This window comes from Pelobates fuscus, chromosome 13 (genome assembly GCF_036172605.1).
Source record: "Pelobates fuscus isolate aPelFus1 chromosome 13, aPelFus1.pri, whole genome shotgun sequence".
Taxonomy (NCBI): Eukaryota; Metazoa; Chordata; class Amphibia; order Anura; family Pelobatidae; genus Pelobates; species Pelobates fuscus.
This window is the reverse complement of record NC_086329.1, coordinates 96,084,101-96,108,761: the sequence shown is the minus strand read 5'-3', so window position 1 is coordinate 96,108,761 and position 24,661 is coordinate 96,084,101. Positions and strand designations below refer to the sequence as shown.

The 24,661-nt window shown below is 43.4% G+C and overlaps 1 protein-coding gene across 3 annotated transcripts in view; it reads right to left on the bottom strand.

The window, feature by feature from the left end:
* Positions 1-1,137: 1,137 nt before the first annotated feature.
* The window catches only part of MINDY1 (MINDY lysine 48 deubiquitinase 1), a 29,047-nt gene continuing 5,523 nt past the window's right edge, over positions 1,138-24,661 (bottom strand). The window contains exons 3-11 of one of the 3 annotated variants that reach the window (XM_063440069.1): positions 21,011-21,075; positions 19,803-19,961; positions 16,650-16,752; positions 11,889-12,031; positions 9,679-9,864; positions 6,867-7,031; positions 3,620-4,333; positions 3,554-3,586; positions 1,138-3,487 (exon numbers count right to left, since the gene is read on the bottom strand). In XM_063440069.1, the coding sequence (XP_063296139.1) occupies positions 4,253-4,333; positions 6,867-7,031; positions 9,679-9,864; positions 11,889-12,031; positions 16,650-16,752; positions 19,803-19,961; positions 21,011-21,075 (902 nt within the window). In that variant the 3' untranslated portion in view covers positions 1,138-3,487; positions 3,554-3,586; positions 3,620-4,252. Of the gene's footprint in view, positions 4,334-6,866; positions 7,032-9,678; positions 9,865-11,888; positions 12,032-16,649; positions 16,753-19,802; positions 19,962-21,010; positions 21,076-24,661 lie in introns of all 3 variants that reach the window. The other 2 variants (XM_063440068.1, XM_063440070.1) reach the window with 2 other exon arrangements.

The window sequence follows — 24,661 nt, the reverse complement described above, 5'->3', positions numbered from 1 at the left end:
TACGAAGGCAAAAACAGATTTTTCAAATTCTTTTTTTAAAATGACAATTCTACCAGTCTTCTTTTTATAGGCCAGGAACATTTTTGGGAAAATCTTTCTTCCAGATCCACTGCCGTCAGCTTTAGTTCTCTTTGTTCGTAATGTGCGTCGTTCTGGCATGATGTCGGGTCACGTACATCGAAAGTGCAGACGAGAGTGGTTTGTGGTGAAATAAACATGACATAGCGTTACAGAGACGGATATTTATTTTATCGATTGAAAACGCTCAGGGTAGTTGTGCTTCTTGCACTGTACGGACCAGCTAAACATACAGCTATTCTCCCCCCCCGTTCGCCGTCACAGGAGCATGGGTACACTTAGAAGGACCTGGCTGATGTCCCTTGTGTCCCGTAATGTAGGAGTGATGTTAGGAAGACACCGTACTGAGGGGTGGTGTACCATTTCAACCTAAAGCTGCAGGTGACATATGGCCCAATGTATACACATAAACCTAATAATCTAGACACGGGCGCATGGTTTGCTATATTCTGCACGAGACATACAGTAAGCCCAGGCCAGACCTGACTAGTCACATAGCTCTGCCCTGTGGCAGCTGATTTTTTTTTTAACCCTTACATTAGCACTAAAGCAAAAAGGCATCTCTGATACATAGCCCTATTGGGCAGTCGGTCATTCTGGCACACCATTTTTACACTCCTGGCACCATAACCACTGCAGACATTATGGAACCAAAAATAATTAAAATGGGGGAATATTAATAGAAAATGTTAGTCCTGGAAAAAGGCTATGAACATTTTGAACTTCTGAAAAAAAAAAAAAGAATTTTACTTTAAAAACAATATACAGGATCTGTCAGAAGAAGTCAGCACCTTTTTCAAGTTGTTTTTAGGTATATCCATAATGAAAAGATGCATAATTAAATGCATGCACATTTTTATTTTGTTTGAAGTTTGAAAAACATTAGGTGCAGATTGGTTTCCATATGCTTTACAAAGGTATATCTGCACTAAATCAACTTAATGTATCTAATAAAATACTTGAGATATGGAAAATAAAAGCAAAAAAAAACAAAAATGAACTACTGCAAAATAAATGAAAAAGCTTCTCACTTTAACACGTTTTTAATAAAAAAAAGAAAATACTACTAGGTATAGACATGTTCCTCAACGATCCCTTTATTTTGCCAACTAATTCATCCAGTTCCTAAACACCAAGCTTCATACGGCAAAAGATAAGACCTTGTTGCCCTTTTCTTGTATTTTATTGAAATTTACCAGTGGTTTGTGAATTTAACAGGAATGTAATGCATTGATAAAGCTAAGCAAACATAATGTGATAGACGTCAGTCCAACTAAATCAGACAGAACACAGTTCCAACTAGTGATATACAGAAAATAAAAATCAGTTTTGGGGAAAAGACAAACTTTGTTATTGTGTATAGGTATATAGAAATGTTTTTTTTTCCCCCTTCTTCGGACTATGGAGATTTAGAGGGAGTGTTAATTATTTGCCGTTACATTAATTCACTGGCCCTTTGAGTACCTGGGCATGATGAACAATAGACTGGACACATTGTCTGGTTATACACATCGAAAGATCACGGATGTTTTCTAAACCTTAATTTACAATTAGAAATGACAAGTAATCGCATTACGTGGCAGTGCCCAACCATTGTTCTGTTGCCTCGGGTGCCCGGAGGGTTTAACAGAAGAACACACAAAAAGGTTAGCACGTTATGAATAAACTTCTCCATTCCTAGTCTGTAATCGTTACTAGAACCGCACTTTTTGGAACTGTTCTGGTCTCATTTGTTTAGTAAAAGCTATGTTATTCGATAGAGATTCTGTGTTAAAAGACCAGGTCGTAGCAACATTACCGTTTACAACAGCTGTATTGAATATAGATTAACTAGACAATGTCACGCTACAGTTCCAAACTTCCTGGCTGAGAGTAATGGTGGTTGCAACCGATCTCTTAATGAGTGTTGACATAAAAAAAACAAAAACAAAAAAACACACAACACACATTATTTAACCCTCGAAATCTTTGCACAGACAAATAAAATTAAAAATCTAATAATGTCATTTTGGTTGGGGCTTCACCAAAACTAAGTGCAAAATGACGAGGATCAGAAAAGGCTCATATTAAATTCATTTAAAAAGATAGAAAGGAACAAGCTATCTATCACTTGTTGCTAAAAAGTTAGAAAACAAACTGAGATCGCAAAGGTGATCTTTGTGTTTTTTTTTGTAAGAATTAGCAATACAGCAGTTCATTCACTTCCGTAAGGAAAAAGAGGTCAGGAAATCACATGAGACATTACTGGTTAGATTAGATTCTGCTAGTTATGACTGCCATCTGGAATCCATTGGTCATCCTGGGCCCCAATAGATATGATACAGCAGGACTGGCATATGAATAATGTATAGAATAGCAGTGTGACTCTAGCACTTGACTTGCAAACTATACATTGTTAGTTTGATAACTGTGCAGCGCCCCCTCTGTTGACTGAATGGACGTGTCAAATGTACATATTATTGGTATGCAATTTAGAGCAACCAAATAGGCAGTTACATGTATATATTTTTGCTTTTATTGTGTTTAAAAGGGTTACTTGCATTGTATATTTTGATGTATGAATTATGGTTGCTTGTTTACAAATATTTTGTATTGTAAATGGTTGTCACCATATGTTAAAAAGGACAAGTCACCAAAGGCTAGTCCTCGTCCAAAAATGAAGAGCTGTGTATCCTACCTGGTTTGTTTGGAAATTCCATTAGCAGAGTTGTCAGAACTGCTTGCTAGCTGCCCTGGTCAGGGACATGTAAGGAAAGAGCTAGGCCTGAATGCCACAAAGGTAGTAGTTGGAAACAGGACAAGCAGAAGGGTCAATACCTGACTGCGAAGAGGAGGAAGAGGGGTCAATAACCGACTGCGATAAGGAGGCAGAGGAGTCGATACCTGACTGGGAGGAGGAGGAAAAGGGTTGAGACTTGACTGGGAGGAGAAGGAAGAGGGGTCAATACCTGCCTGGGAGGAGGAGGAAGAGGGGTCAATACCTGCCTGGGAGGAGGAGGAAGAGGGGTCAATACCTGACTGGGAGGAGGAGGCAGAGGGGTTAATACCTGACTGCGATAAGGATGTAGAGGAGTCGATACCTGACTGGGAGCAGGAGGCAGAGGGGTTAATACCTGACTGGGAGGAGGAGGAAGAGGGTCAATACCTGACTGGGAGGAGGAGGCAGAGGGGTTAATACCTGACTGCGATAAGGATGTAGAGGAGTCGATACCTGACTGGGAGCAGGAGGCAGAGGGGTTAATACCTGACTGCGATAAGGATGCAGAGGAGACGATACCGGACTGCGATAAGGAGGCAGAGGAGACGATACCGGACTGGGAGGAGGAGGCATAGGGGTTAATACCTGACTGCAATAAGGAGGCAGAGGAGTCGATACCTGACTGCAATAAGGAGGCAGAGGAGTCGATACCTGACTGCAATAAGGAGGCAGAGGGGTTAATACCTGACTGCGATAAGGATGTAGAGGAGTTGATACCTGACTGGGAGGAGGAGGCAGAGGGGTTAATACCTGACTGGGAGCAGGAGGCAGAGGGGTTAATACCTGACTGGTAAGAAGAGGCATTCCCAAATGGGCCTGCGCACGGTGATCAGCTGGGGGAGATATAGAATGGTCCTGTTCTCAGCAAGGATCCCTGTCTGAGGTGGCAGACCCACATACCCGGTGGCGTTCAGTCACAAGTAGTATATGTCTATTAGTGTTGATAGATAAACACCTTTATTGTGTGTGGCAATATTACTGCACATCAACAGCAAGTGTTGCAATATTCTTGGTAGGCTGAGAAAACGCTGTAACCCTTTCTAGCTACTGGTCTTCGCTTTAAATATAAAATAAAGAGTCCTTTAAGTTTCAGGTTGTCACAAAAGTGCCCTCGTGGCAACTAGGATTGTAAATTGCAAAATAATTAAGCATAGCAACAGAAGACTGTATTTTACAGTGTAGGAAGTCTGCTAGTTTCTAGGAAATTCAGGTCATATAAAGAACAGAGAATAAACACAGCTCCTTGAGTGATTAGAAAAAAAGGATCAAAATACATATATAAACATAGCAGGATCAGTGGAGCTGCAATATAATATCTGCTGCAGAACAAGTCGAAGCAGATCTGCGTTGAAGTGGTCCTCTGGGCACTCCTTATAGGAAACACAATTAACGCCATCACTCGGCGTAAGATCCACACTATAGCAAGACGCAGTCAGATTCCTGCTTAGGCCGTGATCTTTGTTCTCTAGAAGGGCGTCCGGAAGGCTGTGCCCTCGCCTAAAACAAAATGACAGATTAGAAAACAAAAATTAGAGAAAAAAAAAAATTTCGCTATAAATTCCACAAAATTAGAAAACTTACTTCCATTTTCAAGTGCACCTAAGTGCACTTACAATTTCAAACCACCTAGCATGTCCGCTATGGTCAGCTACGGTTTTAAAGCGGGTTGACGTGATTAGGTTATTCAATAAACTGTGAGCTGGAAGGATTTCACCACAACAACTGTAAACACAGCTCGGTTTATCCACTAAATTGTGTATTGTTGGGATTTCAATTGAATGTCACATTTTATTTGCTTTATTCCCCCAAGTAATTACATCTCATTAAAGGGACACAGCTAATTGAAGTGGTCTGGGTGCTGGGTCTCTTTTGCACTTAGTGCTGCAATGTAAAACATTGCAGTTCCAGAGAAACTCTTTACTTTGCAGCTCTAAGTCAGCCCTCTTTGGCTGTCTAACAGACAGCCACTGGGGGCGCTTCCTGATTCGTAACAGATTTTTGGTCAGTTATTCGACGCTGGACGTCCTCACGGACCTCCAGCGTCATATTTTCCATTGGCGCTGGATTCAGGTAAGTAGCTGAAGGGGTTTCAGCGACATGGGATCCCCCATCCCGGGAGCGAGGGGAACACTCTAGGATTCTCTAGTGCCAGGGGAACGGGTTTGTTTTTTTCTGGCACTGGAGAATCCCTTTAAGATAGATTAAATGAACAAGGATTTCATCTTAGTTCCTTGAGGGAAGCAATGCGATTTCAAGGATATTTTGCCTAATCATAAACGGTTGAATTACTTGTTCCTCATAGAAGCTTTAAAAGTATTGTTGTGGATAGTACTTAACACCTATTTCCAGGGAAAGTATTTCACAGGACACTTGTAAGATGTTTAGGGATATTTGGGAGAGTGCTAAACATCACATGATCACCGGAATGTGCTGGTACCATGCTTTTTAAGAATACAAATCAGAAATAAAGCGTAAGTGTCATCAAGCCACATTTTACACAGATGTATATCATACTAAGAGTATTACAGTTTGAAAGGCTAACCATTTTAACCATGGTTTAAGCCTTATCCTGGATTTCTGAAGATTCAAGGTCACACACACACACACACACACAGTGACCTGCATGCGTGGATCGGGCCTAGAGGCTTTGGATTTCCTCTTTGGCCTCACACCTCCAGGTCATATCCAGACAGCGGGGAGATTAAGGATATCCACTTTATGTAACTTTGTAAATGATTTATGAGCGAGAAGCCTGATTATTGACCGGAAACACAGTCACTGTAGATTAGGGGATAATTTGAAAAGATTTTTCCATTTTCTTAAGACTCGTGTAAGTCCCAGGGATGATCTCTAAGTGTAAACAGAGCACAATAGTCTGCACTTAGGCGCCACTTAAAGCTCGAAGAGAATACAGCATCACTAAACTAAAACAATATGGTTGAGAAATGCAAGAGTGTATGTGAAATAAACATTAACAGGGTAATTCACCAAGGTGAGAATTCAAAGTGAATTTCAAATTTAAGGCCAAAATAGGTGAACTGGAAAAAATTGCCAAGTCAGCTATAATTCCAGTTCGACTACATAGTCCTAATATTTCAATTCACTTGGAATTCTAACTTTAGAACCCTGCTAAAACGTTACTAGGATTGCTGCAAACCTATGCTGCTCTTCCAGTGCTGCCTGTGCTTAGTAAAGGCTTAAGGGCTCTGGCTGAGAATCATGGTAGTTTCAGTCTAAGTACTCCTGACCCTGAAATCGCCCTCTCTCTAAAGAAGTTTAGTGAGAAGACTTAAGTACTATTGAGCTGAAAAGTTGCCAGGCTATGGTTTGCAATAATGTCCTTATTGACCGCTGCGGAGTGCTCGGTCCTTCTTTGTACATTTCACAGTGCTGGAGGTTGTGTTTCTGTATTATGGGGCAATGAACATATGTATAACGTGCCAACAAATTCTGTAGCGCCGTACAATAGATGGACTAACAGTCGGGTATTTGCAACAAGAAAAGTTGGACGCACAGGAACAGATGGTGTTTAAGGCCCTGCTCAAGCGAACACACAGCAGTGAACACTTGGTAGGTCCTTCCAGCGGCTTGTGATGTATTGTAAGCTTTGTACACAAAGGCAGCAATTTAATATAGATTTAGTAATCCATTTTAACTAATGCATTTTATATTAGCAATATCTTGGAGTCAGTGACATGTGGTAGTATGGGAGAGATGTCCATAAGCCTCATACAAGTGGGATAGCTGATACATTCCATACATGGAATTGGACGGGGATTTGGTACAGATGCTGAGGTCAGGTTGGACAAAAGCTGTGAGATCTGAGCGTCTGACTGCACTGATCGCTTACTCTGCTCCCGGGCAGGTATTGAGTTACACAGTCTCATAGCTCCTTGATATGACATCACCTGGCCATGGCCCAGCAGAGACACCTAGAAGCTGAGTGAGAGAGACCTTCGTTCAGGTACCAGCAGGGTTACAATTCCGCTCTCAGAGATACCTGCAGGAAGGTAGGGGGTTTGGGCTTTACCTGCTGTGAAGACGGCTGCGGCTCCTGTTGCGGTGGAGGCTGCTGTTGTTGTTGCTGCTGCTGTTGTTGATATTCCTCTTGCTGCAGCTGCCTGGCTAGCTCTAAGTCACTCATTGCCAGAGGGCCCTGCTGCTGCTGTTGCAATGACAGAGCAATCATATAATCCTAAAAAAATAAATAATTTTTTAACTCTAATGTAAATTTAACTAAAGGGCATATATGTTGCTGTTGCCTTTTAACAGAAGTCAGTTTTAAAACCAAGAAATCTAGCATGAAGATAAAATGATGCATACTTTTCAGAGCCCTGTTCATTAACCAGAGCAAAAAACGGGTCGCAAGAGTATTCTGAGAACGGACAGCAACTGAAATAGCCTGCCCTTGGGTGGGTCCCCGCTCAGAACTCAAGCTGGTTTTAGCTCATCTTGTGCCATTAGAGAGAGAACATCTCTGAAACATACCAGACTGGTCCCACCCATCCGGGCAGTCCGAATCCAAAATGCCAGCAAGTCCCCTCTGCACAAGAGACACAGTAACCCCAGACGATTGTTTCAGCCTTGTTAGGCATCATCAGTGAGGCATAGCTGATATCTCTCTAGGCACCGTGAGCAGAGCCCTGTTCATTAACCACTTCACAACGTTAGGACGTTTTGTTACGTCTCAGCTATACTGGGATTTAATGCCTGTGGCCAATGGCACATCCTGAAAATTTGGTGTGAGTAGGGTCCCCAGCTCACACCAGGAGTTCCAGTTGTCAGTGAATACCTGGGGTCATATTTAGTGCATGCAGTGCCTACAGCCCTTAACTCCATAGAGAACACTGCAGCTGAGCAATCAAGTTCAGCCACAGTGATTCACTCACTGGATCTTATGTTTGGGGGACTTTGATGGGCTGAACAGACCCTGGAGTGTCTCCCTCCATGCCCCAACGCCATTCTGATCAGTGCTGAGCTTTGTCAGTCTCCCAGGAGTGATTTTAATGCATTGGGCATATTACAATGTAACAGATAGGATTATGTCATACTGAAATAGCCAGTAGATGGCAGCAACGTTCCACTATCTGTTTTAGCTTTGAATTCCCTTTGCCAACATCTGTACTGATATCTGCAGGGGAAAACTCTTGGTATTAGGACTAAGAATAGGGTTAGAATAGGAATGAAGATTAGTATTAAATTGAATAAGATAAAATAAGATTGGGGATTAGGTTTCAGATTACAGCCAGCAAGGGAATTCATCTGCTGAAATCAGCAGAGGGAATCCTAACACTAATATAGGGGTTGGATTGAGATTTAGGTTTATTATTCGGGTATGGTTTAGGATTAGGGTATGGTTTAGGATTAAGATGAGGTTTATGATTAGATGAGGGATTAGGATTAAAATTGTTACTTTGCAAAGATATACATATGGGCTATTGTACTCAGTATAGTTAAGAGTTTTATAACAGTGGGACACAAGATAAAAAATCAATTAGTTTATAAAAAAAAAAAATCTGTATGTAAAAATATAAATATATAACAGAAACTTTAAAGAGAAAAAAAATAAAAATGGTGAACATTGAAGTTCGCCATGAGAATTATTCTGCACATTTATTTCCCAACCGCTGAGTCTTCTTCCCACCGACAGTTGCATTCTGGCACTAGTTGTAAGCAGACCTACACATATGGCTCAGGTTCATACCACACTGGAATAGGAGGCCAGGTTATTCTCGCCATTTCTCATCATTTTCCAGTTACATGGACCAATGTGTCCGCACACACTGATTTCACAAGGCCTGGGGAGGTATGAGTGGATAGGGGAACCTGTCAAGTGCTTCTGACAATAAAGCAGCTGTCTATACCCACATTCCATGGCTTAATCTGCACTCATGGCATTTGGAAGGTTTCTGGATTGAGCTGCCCTCTCTGATTATACATCACGAGCATACAATAGAGATTTCGCCTTTACAACAAGTTTACCACCGATTACCATAATACCGATATTCGTTCACTAGTCGCCATTGCGACACTCCTCTCCTTTTTGCCCACACAATTTTAAAAAATCTCTCTTAACACTACAAAACTTACCTGGCTGGAATACAACACCATATCTTAAGTGCCTATCCTAGTACCAAACAGTTCACATCCTCTTACCATATGTAATACGTAGGGACATAAAGACTATCCGACGGACAATAAGGTGCCGGTAAAAATGTCAGACCTTTACAGGTTATCACTCACTGGACCAAATCTCAATATGCCTCTATTTAACTGCAGGGCAAACTACTCACTACAGCTAAATTCATAATGTACCTCAGAACCCTCTTAACTAGGCGGGGACTCAACCCCAATGCCTTTTCGGGACATTCCTCCAGAATTAGGGCAGCATCAGCTGCTTCCAGACAAATGTCCCTGCTCACACCATAAACATTAGGATGCTGGAAATCCACAGTATATTACTAGATACATACCACAACCAGAGCTAGAGTTGAGTAGGACAAGCCTTTACGAATCTTGCAACATAAAGATGTGTAATAAGGTATCTTATTCAACTTTTTGCCCTCTTTTATTACAGGCCTACCCGATACGTCGGTTTCGGCACACCACAACCGACTTGCTCATATATCTAACTTATCATGTATACGGCTTTTGTCCCTGACTACAAATATAGGTTATGAAAAAACTGCCTCTAGATTATATCTACAGGAGAAGAACGATCATCAAAAGTTAATAGAAACTCCAAACAGAAATTTCCAAAAGTACATGATGAACAAAATCAGGAGACACAACAGATGGCTGACCTATGGCCTTTCCTAGATATACCCCGTAACGCCCCCTACCTGATCCACCTGTCTCTGCTGCAGCTGTTGGGGGTTGTTGAAAGAAGCCTCCTTTTCCAGATGTGGGGTCAAATGAAAATCCGAGTCACAGAAACAGCTGTCTCCTTCCACATTGTGCAGGCTCTCCCAAATCACCTTTTCTTCTTGCAAAAATCCTTGGTCGGTAACCAGAAGATACAAGTGGCCCTGTATAGAAAGATGCCACTTATCATAATTAGAATAATACACCAAAACAAAACTCTACAACTCCCAATGACAAATGTAGAACAGATTTACAATGCCGTCAGAAATCCCATTTTAACACGGTCAGGTTAAGGACACTGCATTGTGTGATTAACAGTCAGATCGCTTGGTTGTGCAGTGGTTGGAAAGAATGTGGGGAGCCTACCACCTTGTGTTTATGAGCATACAACTTGTCTTGTTGCAACGATTTGTTCGTTAGTCCATCTATTGCACCGAGCGGCCAAATAAATTGATGCTACACAAGTAATCATAATAATATTATTCAACTGGGGTAGGGCTTCGCAAACAGCCATTGTCATATCTTTCAACCACTAGCTAATGGTGTATGTAGGGGGCAATACAATGATGGTGCTATGAGGTCCCCAAGTCTCATACCAAAAAAAGTAAGTGAACACACACAGTGGCATATATAGGTTATAAAACATATGGGACAAAAATGTTGGCACCCCCATTTCTCACAAACTGTAGAATTTGTTTTATTTTGTGTTCCACTCTGGACCACCCCTAACAAATGTTGTTGTTAAGGAAAACACATACACACTCACGTTCATATACATTCAAATTCACACACAGTGACAGAACAGGCACATGCCAGGCGGTTCTCCTTAGAACAATCCACTGATAGGTAAGGGCCTGTACTGTACACTACCCAGCCATCTGTTTCCCCCGGGGTGGGCAGCCCCTGGGTCAAGGGACTCCCAGTTCTAATACTTTGTCAACAAACTGTTATTCTTAGCCTTCATCCTAACCTGATTTGTCTTTTTAGGACCTCAGAAACAAAGTAGCCCATTTGGTGTTCTGCCCACGGAGGCTCTACTAGCTAGCCAAACTGGCATTGTGCAGCTAGTGAGACCTTACCACTAGGTATAGGATTTACACCAGGTAAACTACAACGCCATCTAGCAAATAAACTAGTGGTATTGCAGTTTCCATAGTTTATGGAGTAGCTTTGTCCCAGTTCGAGCCGGGAAAAGTAATCTAGTATGGGTTAATTCATTGCAATAGGAGAAAAGGAAAACGTGGCGGGTTCTGGTAAGTAGACCTTTAAATATCTTTAGAAACTTTAGAAAAACATCCAGCTACCCTTATAACTGGCACCGCCTTCAGGTATTTTGGATAAAAGAAATCTCCCCTGTAAAATTCCTGTGGCTGCTGCATATCCAGAGCTACCTCAAGTTTAGACCATACATATACGTGTACGGTCCAAGGATGGCGAAATCACTTCTGATATATAGGAGAAAAATGAACATTCCAGGATTGTTATCTCAATCACTCTTCACATGGCGTACACCTGCAGTGATTTACAAAACAAAGTATAGAAGTTGTAGTGACGTCTATTACAGCAGCACATATCTACTGTAGTATTTCTTTAGTGATATAGTGTTGCCAAGGTGTATAAAATCATGTCCCTGCAGTTTATCTGCTCAAATCACTTTAATTATGTACTTCTAGCCACAACTAACCTGCATATGACCTAAAGCCTCCCTGCACACATTCTGTAAAAAGAGATCTAATGTTCAAACTTTCTATAATTTTTTTTTGTATACTTTTCTGTTAATAGCCTGCTTGAGTTTGCAGGAGCTGCCTGTAAGGGACTGAAGTTCAATTACCAGAGCAGCAGATGCAAACTTCTAAAGTAAAGATACTGTGCTGTTACATCATATTGAAAATGAAACCATTTCTTTGGTAAGGTGTGGCTAGAACTGCATAAAAACGAAAAACAAAACATTTAACTCCTAAATGGCAGAGAATCGAGCTATGAGGCTGCAGGGGCATGTTCTATACACCAAAACGGCTTCATTAAGGCGTTTGGTGCTTAGAGGCCCCCTTTAAGTTGTCTTGTTTTTGGCTTTCATTTGGAGTGACAGAATGAACAGGAACATTTGCAGAGCTGATCATGATAAGATCCCCCCCCCCCCACCTACATGATTATGATTCAGCTTATTCTAGAACATTTGCACTCTCACCTTGTGCTTTATTAGTGCACTAAAATGATTGTTTCTAAAAAAAACACCGAGCTCCCCTTCCTTCACTGCAGCCATTAACTCGCACAGTCCGTGGTAAGTGAGCTGGGTAGCAGATGACTCCAGAAACTGTTCTGCGAGGAGGCCTACAAAACACAGGAGGCAGCCCAATCAGACAAATGTGTGCATTTCCATACTGTACAGGCAATTTCATACCTGCCTAATGTGAGAGATGATTTTAATATTCTAAAGATTGAAAGATATTTTTACACTTTTCCTCAATAAAATTTTTTTTTTTTTTTTTTTTAAACCAGGAAACCTATTACTGTCATACAATCTATTTGCCAGTGTTGGGAAGGTCATTGCTAGAATTTGAAAGTTGAACTTTTATGATGTCTAGTTGACACAGGCTTAGCAGTCCCTGGCTACCAGGAAACATTTACTACCAATTTCAACAAAACCCTGTGAAATCTTGCTATTCTAATAAAATGATTAGCTCAGACTTCACGAACGGAAATGAGATCACACTAAACTGCATGGATTTCCTAATGCTTTGCTTCACCTCTAACACATATTGCAACACGATTACTCACCGTAACAAAGCGTGAACCAAGTAATGTGAGTTCTAGAACCAGTTCAACGCTCCTAACCTGCTTTGTTTATACAGAGCTTTGGTTGCATAAAAATCCAGCAGCATTCCTTCTTGTCAATTTCAGGACACACAATGCACCAACGGCGCGCAGGACACCCAATGCACCAACGGCAGGGCCAGATTAAGTGGGCCTGGTGCTGACAATTATGATGGGCCTAATTACAGAATCTTATCGACCAAAAACACTAAACCATGGGTCGTCAACCTGGTCCCTACCGCCCACTAGTGGGCGTTTCAGGATTCCAGGTGGGCGGTAGGGATTTTCAATTTTTTTTTTTATAAATTGGGCAGGCGGGCGGGCGCGAGCCGGCGGTACCACTGTGACTGGGTACCGCCATCACCACTTGCGGCCCCGGCGGCAAACCGCCGGGGCCGCATATGGAGGGGTCCATCGGGTGGCCCATGCTGTCAGGGCCACCCGATGGATGTGGATTGTGAGGGGGCCCGGTCAGCGCTGGGCGCTTTAACAGCGCGACCGGGCCCCCTGTGATGACATCAAATCTGCTGGGAGGAAGTGATTCCCCGGTCACTCCTCCCAGCATACAGAGAGCCGCGCGGGAGGAAGGAGGAGGAGGGAGTCAGAGTGGGAACTCTGACTCCCATCCACCTGAGCCACCACTGGACCCCAGGGAAAGTCACCCTCCTGCACCTTAAAGGTAGGAAACAGGAGGGTGACTTAAATATAATGCGTGTTTGTTTGTGTATGTGTCTTTGTATGTATGTCTTGTGTGTGTCTTATGTAAGTGTCTTGTGTGTGTATGTCTGTATACATGTGTCTTGTCTTTGTATGTATGTCTTGTGTGTGTCTTATGTATGTGTCTTGTGTGTATGTCTGTATACATGTGTCTTGTGTTTGTATGTATGTCTTGTGTGTGTGTCTGTATGTGTGTCTTATGTATGTGTCTTGTGTGTATGTCTGTATACATGTGTCTTGTGTGTGTGTCTGTATGTGTGTCTTATGTATGTGTCTTGTGTGTGTGTGTGTATGTCTGTATACATGTGTCTTGTCTTTGTATGTATGTCTTGTGTGTGTGTCTTATGTATGTGTCTTGTGTGTATGTCTGTATACATGTGTCTTGTGTTTGTATGTATGTCTTGTGTGTGTGTCTGTATGTGTGTCTTATGTATGTGTCTTGTGTGTGTGTGTGTATGTCTGTATATATCTGTGTCTTGTCTTTGTATGTATGTCCTGTGTGTGTCTTATGTATGTGTCTTGTGTGTGTGTATGTCTGTATACATGTGTCTTGTCTTTGTATGTATGTCTTGTTTGTGTCTGTGTGTATGTCTGTATATATGTGTGTCTTGTCTTTGTATGTATGTCGTGTGTGTGTCTTTGTATGTATGTCGTGTGTGTGTCTTTGTATGCATGTCTTGTGTGTGTGTTTGTATGTATGTTTTGTGTGTGTGTGTGTGTCTTTGTATGTATGTCTTTGTGTGTGTGTGTGTGTGTGTGTGTCTTTGTATGTATGTCTTTGTGTGTGTGTGTCTTTGTATGTATGTCTTTGTGTGTGTGTCTTTGTATGTATGTCTTTGTATGTGTCGTGTGTGTGTGTGTCTGTCTGTATATATGTGTGTATGTATGTGTGTCTGTCTGTATATATGTGTGTATGTATGTGTGTCTGTTTCTTGTGTCTGTCTGTATGTGTATGTGTCTTTGTATGTATGTCTTTGTGTGTGTGTGTGTGCCTGTCTGTCTGTATGTCTGTATGTGTGTCTGTATGTCTGTATGTATGTGTGCCAGTCTGTTATAGTGGGATACCTAGCTCAGCCTTCCTACTGGGCATTGCTATAAGGAAGGTTAAAAAAAGGGGGGAAAAAAGGTGGGGAGGGGAATTTAGGAGGGAGAAGAGGGGAGCTGACGCACAGATGAGAAATCATATTATGCGCAAACAGAGAAGTCGTCTGAATATCACCGAAAGAGGAGACCTTCGTTTGTTCCTTACAACCTCAAGGATCTCATTAATCACTAGTAAAGGTAATTTCAATTTACTTTATTGTTTTCTCATTAAACTTTTTATAAAGTTAAAAACATTATAAACATGCATTAATTGCAAATAAAAAGATAAATGTACGTACATTTATTTTTTTTAAAACACCCTCCTTTCGAAAAAAATATTCCGCACTTGCGCGAAAACTGGTGGGCGGTAAGGAAATTTTTTCAACCAAAAAGATGCATTAGTGGGCGGTAGTTAGAAAAAGGTTGACTACCACTGCACTAAACAGTCATACCTCTCAAGCGTAAGGTATCTGATGGAGTTGGTGTTGGAGGGAAACTCAAAGGATGCAGCTATAAGAAAACACTCTATGCTAATCTCTTTATCTAATTTATGCTTTCATCTTTCAAGTAAATCCATACCCCCTAACAGCAGTGTAAAGTGAAGCAGGAAGTCAATGGGCAATAAAAGGGTGGGCCACTGACGCGAATCACGTGACCAGAACTGCCAAAAGGGGTGAACATGCCCAAAAAGGGAGCATGTCTGTCCAAAGAATGGAAGGCCAGCCTGGCATCAGTGTCCCTATGTATCACAGTGTCCCCATGTCGCCTAGTATCCCAGTGTCTGTTTCCCCATTTCTCCCAGTGTCCATATGTCTCAGTGTGTCCAGTGTCACTAGGATACTAGGGGACACTCAGAGACAGGGGGACACTGAGACACGGTGGCCCTGAGACACTTGGGGACACTGGGAGACATGGGGGCACTTGTGAATATAGACATGGGGACACTGGGAGACATGGAGACACATGGTGTCACAGACACTAGGGACACAGACACTGGAAGACATGGGGACACAGACATTTGGGGAAACTAAGACACTAGGGACACAGACATTGGGAGACATGGGGACACAGACACTTGGGGACACTGGGAGACATGGGGGCACTTATGGATATAGACATGGGGACACAGACACTTGGGGACACTGGGAGACATGGGGACACAGACATGGGGGCACAGACACTGGGAGACATGGGGACACAGACACTAGGGACACAAACACTAGGGACACTGGCTGGGAGACATAGGAACACTGAGAGACATGGGGACACAGACACTGGCTGGGAGACATGTGGACACAGTCATTTGGGGACACTCAGAGACATGGGGACACTGGGAGACATGGGGACAGACACTGGGAGCCATGGGGACACTGAGACACTAGGGACACTGGCTGGGAGACATGGGGAAACTGGGAGACATTGAGACAGTGTCCCCATGTCCCAATGTGTCTCCCTATGTCTCCCAGCGTCCCCATGTCTCAGTGTCCCCTAGTATCCCAGTGTCCCCATGTCTCCCAGTGTCCCCATGTCTCCCAGTGTCCCCATGTCTCCCAGTGTCCCCATGTCTCCCAGTGTCCCCATGTCTCCCAGTGTCCCCATGTGTCCCATAGTGTCTCAATGACCCCATGTCTCCCTGCTGTCTTTATCCACATCCTTCACATAGCTGAGCTGTAGTCTGTCTCTGCAGGCTGTGAGCTGCTGTCTGGACTCTCTGTGTAGCTGCTCCCCCGCGGATCAGTGAGTAGAGAGAGGCAGGGAGATGCTGTAACTTCCTATCCCTGCCTCTCTCCATACACAGTGACCCCCTACTGGTCGATGCTGGTATTGCAGAGAAATCTCTGTTTATACTGAGAAAAATATTTGCATTTGTATTGCCGGTATTACTGCAATACCATCACGGCCAGGAAGGCTCAAATACCGGCTGTGCCTTAAAATACCAGTCAGGTGGCAACCTAAGAGTGGTGTGTAAAAAAACAAAAAAAAACCCAGCTCCATCAGCCCCTGTGTTAATCCGGCCCTGACCAACGGCGCGCAGGACACCCAACGCACCAACGGCGCGCAGGACACCCAACGCACCAACGGCGCGCAGGACACCCAACGCACCAACGCCGCGCAGGACACACAATGCATTAACGCCGCGCAGGACACACAATGCATTACTACTGCGCTGGACACACAATGCAATTACTCCAGCTCAATGAAGGGCATCTTACTCGAGATCAGCAAAGGATAAAAACACTCAATACCTCCACACACAGGGATAGACTCCTCCTCCCCCAGGCACTAGACACAGATTTTACAAATGGGCTAAAAGCAGCCGGTGATAACAATTTACCTTCAGTGACCAGGTTGGGGTCGTTTGAATGCTTGCAAGTAATTATTTTCTCCACGAGCTGGTTGTAGCTTAGTTTTCCCACGGCTTGAGCTGCCTCTGCGCACTGTAGGGATAGAAAAACAGCCCTTAGATTTTGGAAATCAGAGCAACCCAATATCCTGTCCACGTACATTCTCCAACAATTAAACTACTAATAGGAAAGTAATTCAATAAAAAAAAAAAAAACAGAAATATAGGATCAACACATTATAGTCTTTGTAAGGCAGATGCTCTGGGCAATTTCTGCCTCTTGAGTTTAGCTCCACTGAAAAAAAAAAAACAGGTCCAGTTGTCTGACAGCCAGGGGGATGAACAAGGTTAATTCATAAGTGACTATTTCTATTAAAATCTGCACACTCGGGGGCGGGGCCTGACAGCCAAGATGGCCGGCAGCACTTTCCAAGAGCTCTGACACTAGTGAGCTAAAATAAGCAATTTAAGACTGAACCGACGCCCAAAGCAGCTCTAGTCAACCGGAGGACGAAGCTGACTCAAACGGAGAGCATGGGGAAACCCGTCAGTTACATACACGCCACTATACCGTACTGTCTGGCCTAGCATTAAACGGAGCCATGTGCCTGGGGGAGGCGGACGATCCCCCGGCACTGAACAGGCGCCCGACAGAAGGCTCACAACAGCCCTGCTACCCCCCCCCCCCCAGACCGGTGGGGGTTATCCCGGTCCCCGCTGGGGTTACACACAGCAACACCGCTGACTGAACCCATACAGTCACGGAAGGCACCAAAATTAGCAGCCAGAGCTTCACTCCCGCAGCCCTGGGAGAACACAGCGAGGTCTACCAATGGCTTTACCGAGCGAACAGACTACTCCGCAAGGCTTGATGAGATATTCAACAAATTCTGGAGAAACCTGGCCCTGCGCCAGAGGCAGCAAGCAAAGCCTCAGCAGGATGACAGCCCACCTCATGGCACCCGCAAAATGGCCGCTGCGCCTGGTCTCCGGCTCCCTCACAGCCAACCCCACCGCTCAACTCCCCGTGCCACACAGCGGTCTGCAGCAGGGACCACTCGGTTCCCCTCTGGGCTAGGAAGCCACAAAAGACAACACTCTACTCACCGCCCATACACCCGAAAGGTCATCCAGGGACCGACGCACCCAAAGATCCACAGCCCCACCGCACGTCGCAGTGACCTGTGGACGCGAGAGAATGATTCCTGTCTCAGCTTGGGCTGGGGGAAGGGAGCGGCTGCAGCTCTCTCACTGCAAAACCACCCAACGCCAACAGCGATGCCATTCCGGGCTGGACTTACCTAACCAGGCACCACCGCTGACGGGGATCGGCTGATCCTGAGGCTGGACTTAAAACTAGACCACAGAGCTGCCAGAAAGGGACACTATGCGCTCAGATAGGTACACTGAGGGCCCAACTTTAACCCCTTGCTTACCGCAGTCTTAATGGTCACAAGCATATATGCCACTCTAACATACCAATTGATGCACTAGCCTGCATAATACAACAAATAGAATGTCCTCAAGGGAGAAAGTATTGCCTCTTTCCTTTTCGTTAACAACTTTCAGCATACACATAGGCACATCACTATAACATAACAATCAAAATATGCCTTAACCTCATGAATCGCACCCAGCGGCTACTATGCTATAGAAATAACCATTGTTCGGCATGTTATAAGTTTCCTTCTTTATGGTCGCTATTGTCAGCCAACTCAATATGTGTATATCGTGTTAAGTATCACCTCTGACATAACATGTTTATGCCTGTTTATTACTTTAAAAATGTGCAGTTTTTTCCTTCATGGCCACAGTATAAAATCCCCTGAAATGTCTATACCTATTATCGTGGCAAAGCAAACACGTATGTAAAACTTTTGCACAACAAAAATAAAGAATTTAAAAAAAATCAAAAAAAATCTGCACACTCTTTGCACATAGAATAATGCAGCAAGCTGAAGTGCTCCTTTAAGAGGAGTTGTTTTGGTGCCTAGTGTGTCCTTTTAAAGGGGTTACAATTAGATACACCAGTACGAGGAACAGGCAGCATGGTAAATATAGATTTCTAACCACCAGGTGACATAGAATAGACCTGCAATCATAACAGCACCCCACACTAGGATATTATTTTAATAACATATTAGATCAGGTGCTTTATTTTCACAGGTGGTTTAAAATCCACAGCTTCTCCAATGAATGTAAAGTAGCCCGGTAAATTACGTGAGTAACATTCGCACATTTTTTGTGCAGTGTTCGGCACAGCCGGCCAATGTACACTACATTCCTGCCATTATGGGCAATGTGACAGATGGCTTGGCTGCTTTTCAAACCACAACGCAGGAAGCTATTTTATAGAAAGCAAGTGTGGGCCTATTTGTCCAACAGTACTTTCTCCTTTTAACCATGGTGTGCTATGCAGGACAATGCAAAAGGAAATTAAACTCTGCTCTCTCGAACTAGGCAGGGTTTAAGGGCTGCCGAACTCAAGAGCTTTGTGTAACCTCAGAATTTATTTGACATTTAAACAGTTTGTGTTTTTGGGAGTGTGAATGGAGGAGGCCAAAGGAGTAGCGTTAGTCTGAACATTTGACATCAGTTCATGGACATAAAAAAAACACACACGCTTTGTAACAACCAAACTGTACATACAGAGTCTTAAATACAGTTCCATAATTAAATGGATACTCCAAGCACCATAGCCACTTCAGTGCCTTTAAATAGTCGCGCTTTGAGTCTGTATGGCAGCGTTTCGCTAAGAAATGCTGCATATAAAAGAGTTGAAGCCCTTTTCCTGCCAGATGTGCAAATAATGTGTCTGTCATCAGTGCACGTAGCATGCTGGCAACAAATGGCCAATGCCCCCCACGTCACCCAAGTCCTCCCTAACATCTCTCCCCATGCAATCAAGGAGAGTAACATCACCAGAGAAGATCAGGCTGAGTGAGAACTTGTTCTTGGCATGGGGGTAGAAAAGTAAGCTTATTCTGGCTTTCTTTTAACGTGTGGAGGACATATGAGCAAGGGCTTCTCCATCCCAAAATAGTGTTTTATTAAAATACATTACTGTAAGTATGGCTCCTTAGAAAGAGAACTCTTGGCGGATAGTTTAATTTTCTATTCAAACATATAAAAACAATACGGTACCTGCGGATCCACCAACCAGCCATGGTACAAAGGAATATTTAGAAGGTCAAACACTATGCACTCTGGAGTGTACTCAAAGTCCTGAACCCCAGTAAAACGAACGTTAACATCCAGCCCAGTGGAGAGTTTGGGGAGCACAGTCATTGCATCGTTAACATTCTGGAAAGATAGATGGCAAAAAGCATTACATCAAAATCTAAAAATAAAATCATTTGGGATTATTCACTAGAATGGGAATTATAAGAAATTGACAATGGAATTAAAAAACAAAAAAAAAGTAACAGACCTCAAAATTTCTCCAGATTTCTTTTTAGCTTAGCAATTTTGGGGTAAAACGTGCGCATAATGGAGGCATAAATAAAGGGCCCTATATCACATTCCCCTGTGATTATCTATAAGAAACAAGCTGCTGTGCAATCAAAGTGTGATATGGGGGAAGTCTAAGCACCTGATCTACTGCAGCTCAGAGTAGTAGTTCTAATGCAAAGACTCAATAGGGGCTTTGCCATGGCTTTACACGCACTGCTCCAGAGCAGTTTGACAAAAACCATTATCGACTGAACCATCCTTCAGCCCCTAAGATAATAAAGAATGCCACACTATCAATTCCATCCAAGGGTTGGGTGAAGTGAACTTTGTGATTTCAACCTATCACTACAACAGAAAAAGTGGGAGGGATAAGCTCCGCACTGCCATAGATAGTCAAGGGGGTAAATAAAATCTAAAATCTGGCTTGGTCACTTCCTGGTCTCACCAGATCTCACTGAAGTTGCGGTTAGGGCTGTGGATTTGCAGCAAATGCAGGAACTTCAAATGTGTAACTCTTGATTATTTTAAATAATATAATATTGGCATACATTTTTAGTACATTACCTATACAAGATAAAAACAACAGCAAAAAGACTGGGCCTGCAGCAGCCTCACGGGTGCAATGAAAAGGAATCTGACACTTGGAATAACAAGATCACTTGAATCTCAGACAAACAAATGTTGTGCAATTTATGTTGATAAAACTTCACAACAGTCTGGGGTCATGAGATCCACATCTGGTAACAAGATCAACAGAGGAATAGTCATTCTGTACTCCGGCTTGTTAGACATTCCTCACTCCAGTGTGAGCTGCATGTAAAGTGTTAATACAACAATGTGGAGAATCAGGTCATGTTATGGCCACAATTTAAGGTAGGGCTTGTTTACTGTCCACAAACCTGCTGGAAATTCAGCTGGAGAGCTTCGGAGTTCTCTTGTGGTTGAATAGAAAGAATGCAGTCGCCTGTATGGCAAAAAAAGAAAAAGAAAATGCGTTTAATCAGAGTGGATTTTGTACAAGACTGTATCTATCCTTTCTATTGACCCCCTAAACAAGCACCCACACAACCCAGTGATCTAGGAGCTACCCCATCGTTGATAGCCACCAGGTGTACAAAGACTTCCCATTTCCTAAAGTAAATACAAGTGAAAGGAAAAATAGCACTGAGGAGTTTCCCTGAAAATTTACAATTACCTCCCCTCACACAACCTCATAAAAGCCCTCTAGACCAAGCATGTCAAACACGCTGCCAATAATGGACATTTCTGCGGCCCAGCGAGCCGTGAGTACATGCTTGGTGTTAAAGCAGAGACGGCACCTGCTTTCTACACATTGCAAGTGCCTACTCTGCTAAAACGTACCCGTCCGGAGAGGAAGCAGGAGGCTGGCGGCAGCGAGGGAGCCCAGTCTTCCTGCTCCTCACTGCTCACTTGCGCATGCCGTCCGTAGTGATGCCGGAATAGGTCATCATATTCCAGCACCTGGCATCACTAAACTGCACGCAAGGGAGCAGTGAGGAGCAGGAAGGAGATCTCCAGATAGAATATCCCCACTGGACCCCAGGGAATGATGCGAGTGTGTCTGTCTGTCAGTGTGTGTGTGTGTGTGTCTGTCAGTCAGTGTTGAGATGGCCATGGCTGGGCAGTGAAGTACCTGGAGGTGCACGGAGGCACGCAACGTCCCGTCATATTCCGATGGGACGTCGACGTGCTCCACCATTACAAGGTTTCAAGAAGGAGCGGGAGGATCCGCTTTGGCACAGGATGATTACGGCGCCATTTGGGGTATACCAGACGCCGGACTCCAGAGTCGCATACTGGCAGCGGCAATGTGAGTGGAGTCTGCTTGTTGGCTAGAGGGGGGTGCTGTTTTTTTTTGTTTTTTTGTTTTTAATACTGTACTTTTCAAAATAAACCTACGTTTCTATGAAAATTTTAATTTTGTTTTTTTTGCGGCCCACATAAACTTAAACCTTGTTTATTTGGTCCGTGCTAGCCTTAGAGTTTTTTCATGCTTGCTCTAGACCAGGGATAGGCTACCTTAGGCACTCCAGATGTTGTGGACTACATCCACCATAATGCTCTTACACCCATAATGCTGGTAAAGCATCATGGGAGGTGTAGTCCAAAACATCTGGAGAGATCAGAAATTAGGGTAACCCAATAAACCCCTTTCAGTCAGGCCTGTCATTCATAGTATCATGTGTCCTGCTTTTTTGCTTTTACAAGAACACAGCCGGTCTTATTCAGGGGAGATCAAGTCAGGCACCTTTTACACTGTAGGGATAGAATTCAATTCAGGCATTTGTTAAGTAGTTGTACTTAAGTATTGAAGCCAGATGCTTTAACACACACAGGAGGCTGGGCTATTCTAATACAATGTTTAGCTCAGACTTCATAAACGGAAATGAGATCACACTAAACTGCATGGATTTCCTAACACTTTGCTTCACCTCTAACACATATTGCAACACGTTTACTCAACTTGAAACCTAAATTATGTAATGTGGGTTCAACGCTTCTAGCCTGCTAGACAGTTTATACAGAGCATTGGTTTCATACAAGACCTGCAGCGTTCCGCCTTGTAAATAAACGCTGGCTTTCTAGTACGTACGACTTGTCCACATTTCTTGGAAAAGTGAATGATCCGTACTAGCAAAATGTAAATAAAGAAGATCCTCATCTCAAACTTTTCTAAAAACTCAGCAGGAAGGAGATTCCATGAATGTTAAAGGGAATTCTTGTTAATTTGCTTCATCTAAGTGTTGCTTATCTAAGTGTTGCTTCTAAGTGTGTGTGTGGTTGGAGATATTCTGGAGAGTTTTACAGAAGCTTCAACTGTCTAAGAGCTGTGCTAAGAGTTCTTTTTTACTGTTACAGGTAAGATTCATCTGTAGGAAAAGGTTACTGACTGCACAAGGTTTGATTTCCTGTTGGTAATTATAAGGCATTTGATTGGATTAGGTAGCTACTTGCTATTGATTGCTATTTAAATTAGCTATTGTTTGCTAATAAGCAGAGGCCTACCCAGGTGTTAAACATTCCTAGTGGGAGGTGATTTTAGGAGTATATAAGGGTAGTTGTCATTAGCTTGGCTAATAGAGCTTGGTTGCTTCATCTAAGTGTTGCTTCTAAGTGTGTGTGTGGTTGGAGATATTCTGGAGAGTGTTGCTTCTAAGTGTGTGTGTGGTTGGAGATATTCTGGAGAGTGTTGCTTCTAAGTGTGTGTGTGGTTGGAGATATTCTGGAGATAACCTGGAGGTAATCCGAGGTATTCAGGAGGATAAATAAAAAGTTAAGGTTTGTTTGATTTAAATTATTCACCTCATTGGAATGGCAGACTTAGTTCAGTGTAATAGTTGCTTTGCATTTGTTTCACATTCCACTTTTTGGAGGTTTGGTTGTTGTCTAATCTGTAGACAGTTCTCTATTTTGCGGCAGGAGATTGTATTTTTGAAGTCTGAGATTTGTAAATTATCTGGTAAACAAACTCAGGCTGGAACTGCTGCAAAGCCACTGCCGCAGAGACATACTAGGAATGGCAGATGGATTACTGTAGGATCTGGTAGACTTGGAGTTGTGGATAAAAGGCATATTGCACAGTCTGTTGCTCTACATAATTCATTTTCTGCACTTTCAGAGTGTAGTGGTGTCGTGCAGAGAGGCACTGAGGCTAGTGGTGTTGTGCAGAGAGGCACTGAGGCTAGTGGTGTTGTGCAGAGAGGCACTGAGGCTAGTGGTGTTGTGCAGAGAGGCACTGAGGCTAGTGGTGTTGTGCAGAGAGGCACTGAGGCTAGTGGTGTTGTGCAGAGAGGCACTGAGGCTAGTGGTGTTGTGCAGAGAGGCACTGAGGCTAGTGGTGTTGTGCAGAGAGGCACTGAGGCTAGTGGTGTTGTGCAGAGAGGCACTGAGGCTAGTGGTGTTGTGCAGAGAGGCACTGAGGCTAGTGGTGTTGTGCAGAGAGGCACTGAGGCTAGTGGTGTTGTGCAGAGAGGCACTGAGGCTAGTGGTGTTGTGCAGAGAGGCACTGAGGCTAGTGGTGTTGTGCAGAGAGGCACTGAGGCTAGTGGTGTTGTGAAGAGAGGCACTGAGGCTAGTGGTGTTGTGAAGAGAGGCACTGAGGCTAGTGGTGTTGTGAAGAGAGGCACTGAGGCTAGTGGTGTTGTGCAGAGAGGCACTGAGGCTAGTGGTGTTGTGCAGAGAGGCTTGGTGAGGCCTAATAGAAAGCAGTTGTTGGTGGGGAATTCCATCATAAGAGGTGTGGAGATGGACAATGGTGGTCTTGTGAGGTGTCTTCCCGGAGCTACTGCTCACAGAGACAGGAGACGTATCGGTAATATTGTTAAGCAAGCAAAGCAGGAAGGGGAATTGGATGTACTTGTCCATTTAGGGACAAATGACTTGGCTTGCAATGAGGTTTCAGAGGTTATGGAAGTTTTTAGTGTTTTTGCCAATGATATACGGCAGGTTGCTTCCACATTGTCATTCTCTGAAGTTCTGCCTGTGCATAACACTCAGAATGACAGGCGGATGCGTATTAGGGACTTTAA